Raw genomic sequence first — 8,156 nt, 5'->3', positions numbered from 1 at the left:
AAAACACCCCTAAAGTTTTCGACAAATTTAAAATTTACAATTAAAAAGGGAGGTTAGGCCAGGCCAGCCTGTTGGAATAAAAAGGTCTTGAGGGCACGGCGGAAGGTGCGTAAATACCTAACTTTATGCCATTCTCACCCCCACCCTCGGCACAAAAAATAGGGAATGAGGGCCCGCTGCCTGCACCCTTGGTCAGACACCCCTATCCATGTGAAGCTGCGGTCAGAGGAAGATAGGAAAGGAACTGGACTTTAGAGTAGCTGTGGCTGGCTCTTAACTGCCCTGAAGACAGAGAGATGGACTGTGGGAAAGCTGCCCGTGCCAATTTATCTTGCCCCCAGAACATTCCTGGTTAATCCCTATATCCAGATCACGGCAAGTTCAGCTAGCAAAAATACAGCCCACTCATGGACAGAACAGGCTAAAAGGCAGGCAAAACCTGACACGAATAAGTGGCGAGAGAGATAAAGGGGAGGACTTGAGATCATTTATCCGTACCCAAAAGATGAGTTTTTCAGCACCTCTGGCAACGCTACCGGGTATAATTGGCAATGACGGTCCCCAAAGAGGCTGCCTTGGACTATTCCATAACCGAATAATCAGGTGACCCCCCCCAAATCCTGCATTGGTGCTGGATGGGGATGAGGGAGCCAGCGTTCCCTTCTCAACGGCTCCATGTGCCAAGCAGCGCACAATTTTTATTTATTTATTTTATTATATTTCTATACCGCCCTTCTGCTGCGGGACTCAGGGCGGTGTACAGCCAGGATAAAACATAGCATATAAAATTTAAAAACATTTTAAAAAACAAATAATATTGGCCCGAATTTAAAACAACCCAATTAAAACCGAAATTCGATTAAAAACTAAGGATGGGATCAAGCCAGCCCAGATAGATGGAACAAGTGTGTCTTCAGGGCCCGACGAAAAGTCCGGAGGTCTGATATCGTGCGTATCTCAGGGGGTAGCTCATTCCAGAGGGCAGGTGCTGCCACAGAGAAGGCTCTCCCCCTGGGGGTCGCCAGCCGACATTGTCTGGCCGACAGCACCCTGAGGAGGCCCTCTCTGTGTGAATGAACCGGTCGGTGGGAGGCTATCGGCGGCAGAAGGCGGTCTCGCAAATACCCCGGCTCTAAGCCATGGAGCGCTTTAAAGGTGGTCACCAACACCTTGAAGCGCACCCGGAAGACCACAGGAAGCCAGTGCAGCTCGCGCAGGAGAGGTGTTATATGTGAGCGCCCCGTCGCTCCCATAATCCCCCGCGCGGCCGCCAATGGGTACGACAATGGGTCGTACCACTGCATTGGGAACATCTGCTGGGCGGGATGCAATTTGCCCCTTTTATGTTCACACTGCAGTGTAATGTCTACTCACTACATTGCTGCAGTGTAATGTTTACTGCATTGTGTAGTCCACATTTTGCCCTCAATGTGGTCGGGATGTGGGGTTTCTTTTTTTACATTTTTGAATTCTGTACCGCCGTGCTAATTCCCTGCGTGTTTGTTCCCAACCCAGCATTGAGCTTCTGCGGGAGAGGAGACGGTTTCTGTGTCCTCCTTGCTAACCGGTCTGTCTACGGCAGAGGTCTTCAAAGTTGGCAGCTTTAAGACTTGTGGACTTCAACTCCCAGAATTCTCCACAATTGAAGTTGAAGTCCACAAGTCTTAAAGCTGCCAACTTTGAAGACCTCTGGACTACGGCCATTGAATTTTCTCTTCTTGACTGCCTGACCCTTTATCCAGCAGTGGCTGCATCAGCTCTGCAGAGACAGCCAGTGGGTAATAGCTGTGCCACGGCTGCCCTCTGCTTGCTCATGGGTCACCTTTGTCCCCCTTCCCTGTTCACTTACGGACTTTGCTCCCATAGGCCTCACTGAGGCCTAGAAATTGTTTAGCTCAGTCGTCTTTGGGCTGAGCAAGCCCGTTCTGGCTCATTTCCATTCCAACGAGATACTCGGGCCACTGTCCCTCTGCTCTACACAGGGAGGAAGCAATGTTGGGCCAGTCACTGTCAGCCCAACCCGCCTCACAGGGTCGTTGGAGGAAAATAAGCAGGAAGGAGTATTGAGGTTTGCCACAGCAAACATAAGAACTGAATGTAAATAAAATTGAGGAAATGGTGGATGGGAATGATGCAAGCAGCGTGCACAGCATCTCTGCAGTGCAGTCTGAGAGAAAGATGCTGGAAATAAAATGGAGAACGATTGGAAAGAAGGTCCATTTATTGATGAATGGAACCACCAGGGTTTGGGGTTCTGGGGCAGCTGACCAAATGGCTGGATGGATCTTTATAGTTTCTGTAAGTTTGGGGTTTGGGCAATATGGGCTTTGTGTTCTGAAAGGGTGTTGGGTAATTCTTTATTGTGGCTGATGGCTATGTCCTGTTTTGGATTTTTGGGTGAGGGGCAGCTTTTTATTTTTTTATTTTTATTTGATTTATATGCCCCCCTTCTCCGGAGACTCAGGGCGGCTTACAATGTGCTCAGCAATAGCCTTCATCCTTTTTGTATATTTATACAAAGTCAGCTTATTGCCCCCACAAACTGGGTCCTCAATTTACCTACCTTAGAAAGGATGGAAGGCTGAGTCAACCTTGAGCCTTGGCGAGATTCGAACCCTGCAGTAATTGCAGGCAGCTGGTCTTAATAACCAGCTTAATAACAGGGTGCCTTAAACCCCTGTACTACCAAGCTTGCTCTAATGCTTTTGTTAGCTGTCGAAATTGCTGTAAGGGGTTTTGAAATATTCTGTCTTCACTCAAAGCAAGTCCACTCGACTTGCTTTGCTTATGAATGGAGCCATCTAGGTAGTTGCTTCCGCTTTCAATAAGCACGTGATCTTAAGTGCTGGCATCTGCTGTGGGCTATTAAGAAAGACGGGGGGGGGCTGCTTTCTGCCTCTTAAAACCATGTCTCATATTCTGGCCTCTTAATATTCCCCAAAATATTTCATTACTGGGGGTGGGGGGCTTCCCACACGTGGCTGGAGGGGCAAAACCCGATGCTGTCCTTGTCTTGGGGTCTCCCGCAACACATCGGCTTCTGCGATCCGAGGATTCTTGTATGGGTTTTCGACGCAAAGGCTGCATTCTCATCCCAAACGGGGAGCGAGAAAGAGGCCCCCGCGAAAGGCGCCCGACTCGGGACCGGGCAGAAATGGCAACATTGTAGCTGGGCTTGAGACAGTTGCAGCCGCCTGGTCGCCTTTACTCGGCGGTGGCTGCACGCGAGTGGCGGATGGGGCCGGATTCACACGTGACGAGACTCCCCGCGGAGGGGAGGGATGTCACTCCCCCTCCTTCCCTCCCTCGCCGCGAGGCCTGCCGGGAGGAGCCCCCGCGCCCCACCCCCTGGCGCAGAGGGCGCATGCGCACAGGGTCAAGATGGCGGCGCGTGTGCTGCTCCGCGCCGCGGCCGGGCTCCGTGGCCAGCGCCGCCTGCTCGTCCTCCGGCTGGGCGCGGCGGGAGCGGTGGGGCCGGGGCCGGAGGGCAGGCTCGGCCTGGCGGGGGCGGCCTGGGCCGGGGTGCAGCTGCCCGCTCTATCCCGGCGGCCTCCGTGGGTCCGCGGCTACTCGGACGCGCCGACGCTGACCTTGAAGAGCATCCACGACCAGGTGCTCTACGTGCTCAAGCTCTACGACAAGATCGACCCCGAGAAGGTGGGCGGGGAGGGGAGGGGAGGGGAGGGGCCCCCGGGGCAGGGAGGGAGGGGCGCGAGGGGGTGAGGACGGGCAGCCCCTCTGACCCGCCCGGTGGTCGCCCCTGCAGCTGACGGCGGAGGCGCACTTCATGAAGGACCTGGGCCTGGACAGCCTGGACCAAGTGGAGATCATCATGGCCATGGAGGACGAGTTCGGTAAGGCCGCCCCCGCGGTGCCCTCCCCTCCGTCCTTCCCGGGTCGCCCGAGTGCAGCCCAGCCGGGGAAGGTCATGGCGGCGTCCGTTGCCCTGCAGCGCCTCGAGGTCGATCGCGAAGGCAGGATTTGGGTGCTCGCCCGGTTGAATTTCCCGCCTCGGCAGCCCCCGGGTCTCTCTCTGCCCAGGCAGGGGCTTCCAAGGCTTCTGGGTCTGCCCTGTTCGCCCTTTTCTTACTTGGACGATGGGATCATGAGGACCCGGATTGTGGGGGCAATAAGCTGACTTTGTATAAAAAAGAACACCGCTTAAGGGGGGCCAAAAGCTCTACTAAGCAGGTCTATACAAAAGTATGAAGGCTATTGCTTAACGCATTGTAAGCCGCCCTGAGTCTCCGGAGAAAGGGCGGCATATAAATCAAACCAATAATAAATTGAACCAATAATAATCAATGGCACAGATATGGAAAAAATGGGATGCAGGCTGCATTCAGCTTTGTGCCAAAAGATCTTGGAGGGTCCATGGTTGCTTGGTGAGTGGGTGGAAGACCCTGCCTCTCCCCTCCGCTCAAGAACATAGAACTCTTGAAAGGGTTGGCATTTCCAAAGGAAACTTTGATGGAGAGAAAAGTGATAGCAAGACAAAGAAAGCAGGAGCTGAAGATCCCAGGGCAATTCCATTAGGTTAAAGCAGTTAGAACCCCCCCCCTTACCCCCTAAGGGTTGAATAAGTCAATCCACAGCTGTGAAGTTGTTTTGAGAATCGCAGGCTGAGAAGGCTTGCCGAGATGCTCCAGCGCCAAGACAAAACAGATGGCCCTCCCTCCTTACATTCCCAGGAAGGTAAATCAAAACACAGGATAGATAGGCACCAAGAAAAATGCCTCAGGCCCCCACTCCCCACCAGAATGGCAGCACTGTGGGACCTATCTGGGTTTGGGCTTTTGAGTTCTCCAGTATTCTCCCTGAGAGATGGGGCTGACATCTTTCCTCCCCCTGAAGCTGTGGAATTGGCCCTGCACCCTGCGGGGTTCGTTGGGCAAAGGGCTGGAGCCTTCAGGCCAAGATTGTGGTTCCTGCTCTCATTGATGGAAACTTTGGCATCTCTGAACTAAAGGAGTCAAATCTTTTCCAGGGTTTGAAATTCCAGACGCAGCAGCAGAAAAGCTGATGAGTCCTCAAGATATCATGGATTATATTGCCGATACGCAAGACGTGTATGAATGAGCTTCTCAAGTGGAGTAAGTGGACGTCATTTTGCGATGCTGTTGTGCGATGAAGCCTGCAAGAAGGGAGCAGATTCCATTGTGGGAGCCTTAGGTGGGGGGCATGGGTGGGTTTGGTCTGCATTTCAGTCTAGGAAGGTGGGAGAATTTGGATTGGGAGCAAAGCCGCTCCTGCCTAGCATCCTTAGGCAGAGCGTGAGAAGGGATTCCTGCAATGAGAGGTTAGACTAGATCAGGGTTGTCAAACTCGATTTCATTGAGGGCTGCATCAGGGTTGTGTTTGATCGGGGGTGGGGGAAGGCGTGGCCGGGGTGGACCCCTCTGCAGCTCTCTGTCAGGAAAAACAGGGCCCTCTGCCCCCCCAGGCTCCATTTTCAGCTGGGACAGTCTCCTGTAGCCCTCTGAGCGTGGCCTCCCCGAGCTCCGTTTTCACTGGCAGAAGCACCGTGAGCCAGTCCTTTGCTGTTTCCAGGATGGGCCCACGGGCCTTGACACCCCTGGACTAGATGATCTCTAGCATCCTTTCCAAGCTTACATTTTATGATTCTGTGATTAACGATATATTGGAAAATTTGGTGGGAAGGAGGGAGCAAGCATTAGCAGCCGTAGGGGCAGGAAAGCAGAGAGGCTTGTACAGTTAAACCTATTTTTTCTTCTCGAATGCTCAGCAGCATATCAGAAAGATGAAAACTAGTGCTTGCAATTTCATGATGACTCGAAGTTGGGTTGAAGCCTCCGTGTCCAGGGCATTCCTGGGATGGATTGTGGAATGTTAGTCTGAGCTGCAGGAAGTCAAATCAGAAATGGCAGAGAATTCCTGCAAAGCTTCAGAAGGGGAGCTGCAGGCGGACAGGCACTGGCCAGAGCACCTACAAAGCAGATGTTCACCAGGACAGAATAGGGGGCTGCTATGCCCAAATCTCCTTGCCTCTCTGTGTTTGATGAGGCAGGAAATATTCTTGCTTTGGCTGATGAATGCTGGGATATTGCCGGGGATGTGGGAGCCCCTGTTCATCATGGCAGAATAATGGGGAGGAAGCAGCATGTCCTGCCTTGGGACAGCACACCTTTGGTCGGCTTATTTTTATGTTCAAAAGGGCAACTTGATGATCACAGACAAATTATTTCTTTAATTTCTGTAGCTGCCCACCCCAACCAAGTGATTCTGGGTGGCGAACTAATTCTAAAACAAAGCTCAGTTAAAAACAGTATAAAAATATATATATTCAGTAGCTGAAAAAAGTATCATAATTGTCAGGATAGCCAAGAAATTGGACTCTCTATATATGGAACCCCAGGCATGGGCACATAGCCACGTTTTTAAAACCTTATGAAAGGCCAATAGGATTGGACTCATTCTAATCTTTGGAAGGAGAATGTTCCAGAGGGCAGGGGCTACAGCATAGAAGGCACCTCTCCTCCTTCCCACCATCCAACTTTCCTTGGCTAATGGGACTTTCAGCTTCCCCATCCTGCTGGACCGAATTGGACAGGTAGAAAGGACTGGGATAATGGTCCCTCAGATAACTTGGCCCCAAGCCATGAACAGCTTTAAAGGTGACAATTTGGCTCCTTGGAAAAGCCTCCATGGCTTTAATATATGGCCCTTGAATTGCACCCAGAAACCCACTGGCAGCTTGCGAAGCAGTGGTTACATGCGTTGAATATCCAACATCGTTTACTATCCCTGCAGCTGCATTCTGTACCAGTTGAAGCTTCCGAATGCTCTTCAAGGGCAGCCCCATGTAGAGCACATTGCAGTAATCCAGCCCGAAGGGCACAAGGGACTGAGCAGAGCCTCCCAGTCCAGGAACAGGTACAACTGATGCACAACCTGAAAATGTGCAAAGGCCCTCCTGACCACGGCTGGCACCTGCTCTTCTAGCAGGAGCTGTGAATCCAAGGCCACCCCAGAATTGCACCCTGGGTTGGTCTGGCCAGTGTTCAGCTAGCTGGCCATGTCTCCCCCGGGCATCGAGAGCCACACAATGATTCAGATGCATTTGGTTTGACTCCCTAACCAGGCTCATTGGGAGCCTTTGCTCTTCTGGATCAAAATGGTCTTATCCTTGGGCAGGTGATTTTCATTGCAAAATCAAATCTGGGTCTACTGGAATATGGGCCTTCGGGCTATTCTGTGAGCACATATTCCAGTAGAGAGAAGTTCCCTGAAGATGGGCTCCAGCAGGAGTCCGAAAGCTCGGAAGAGTACATCTCTGATCCCAGTGACAGGCCCAGATTCGATCTTGCAACATTATACTGGGACGTGTTTATTTGTCATCATGTGTGATCTTTCCTTGCCTGGTAGAGCCAATAGGAACTGGCTGCTCTTGTCAGTGTTTAACTCCTTTCTGGTGATCCTATGCAAGCTACAGATATTCTCTCCCTGCCTTGCTCACAGGTATTCCCTGTTTTGTTTCTGAGAGCTGGATGAAGCGATCGAGATGGACGAGCCTGGCAAGCCACCCCTTTTGCGGTTTGGAATCACTGGGGCTCTCTGAGTTTTGTTTATCCTATTTAAAGTTGTAAATGTTGGCCGTCAGAATAAATATGAAAAATTCTTACGCCTTTTGTTTCACTATCGCCGTTTTAAAAACAATGTTTCTCAAGACTTTCCCTGCGATTTGCACCATTCCCACCTCACTATTCGCGGGTATTCTGGAGTGGGGTCTCCAACCTTGGCAACTTTAAGCCTGGTGGACTTCAAAATCCTGGTGGATTTTTTGGGCACTGTGCTGGGCACGTTTACCTTCGCAGCCTATGCAGTCTCGCCCCTCCCTCCTCCTTCACCAGCCATCTTGTCTACTGCAAAGTTCAATTTCAACAATATTGCTTAACGCATTGTAAGCCGCCCTGAGTCTCCGGAGAAGGGCGGCATATAAATCAAATTAAAAAAAAAAAATTCAATTTAATTCATTTCTGGTTTGATTTGACAATTGAGTGTGTTTTCTTAACTGATTCTCTAGCAGTTTCTGCATAGGTACAAAAACATCCCTCTTATTTGCAAGCTTAGTTCAATCTCCACCCCTCCACCCCAAGTTTGCTCTGGAAACAATCCGTTTCAATTGGCTTTTTTTA

General features: G+C 51.2%; 1 protein-coding gene across 1 annotated transcript; it reads left to right on the top strand.

The window, feature by feature from the left end:
• The first annotated feature begins 3,345 nt into the window (after positions 1 to 3,345).
• Positions 3,346 to 7,642, top strand: NDUFAB1 (NADH:ubiquinone oxidoreductase subunit AB1). Its single transcript, XM_070955232.1, has 4 exons — positions 3,346 to 3,657; positions 3,767 to 3,854; positions 4,988 to 5,093; positions 7,480 to 7,642. Exons 1-3 carry the CDS (start codon positions 3,382 to 3,384, stop codon positions 5,077 to 5,079), a joined length of 456 nt encoding a protein of 151 aa, XP_070811333.1. The 5' UTR covers positions 3,346 to 3,381; the 3' UTR covers positions 5,080 to 5,093; positions 7,480 to 7,642.
• Positions 7,643 to 8,156: the final 514 nt, after the last annotated feature.

Source organism: Pituophis catenifer, unplaced genomic scaffold (genome assembly GCF_029215685.1).
Source record: "Pituophis catenifer annectens isolate HBS135680 unplaced genomic scaffold, rPitCat1.0.hap2 SCAF_16, whole genome shotgun sequence".
Classification (NCBI taxonomy): Eukaryota; Metazoa; Chordata; class Lepidosauria; order Squamata; family Colubridae; genus Pituophis; species Pituophis catenifer.
Note: the sequence above shows the minus strand (reverse complement) of the source record. Positions and strands in the feature narration are given on the sequence as shown.

Bases quoted from the DNA above. Each gene is read 5' to 3' on its own strand.
- NDUFAB1 (XM_070955232.1), top strand. From the start codon at position 3,382: ATGGCGGCGCGTGTGCTGCTCCGCGCCGCGGCCGGGCTCCGTGGCCAG. The intron at 3,658-3,766 runs GTGGGCGGGGAG...TCGCCCCTGCAG, and splicing joins ACAAGATCGACCCCGAGAAG to CTGACGGCGGAGGCGCACTT. The intron at 3,855-4,987 runs GTAAGGCCGCCC...AATCTTTTCCAG, and splicing joins GGCCATGGAGGACGAGTTCG to GGTTTGAAATTCCAGACGCA.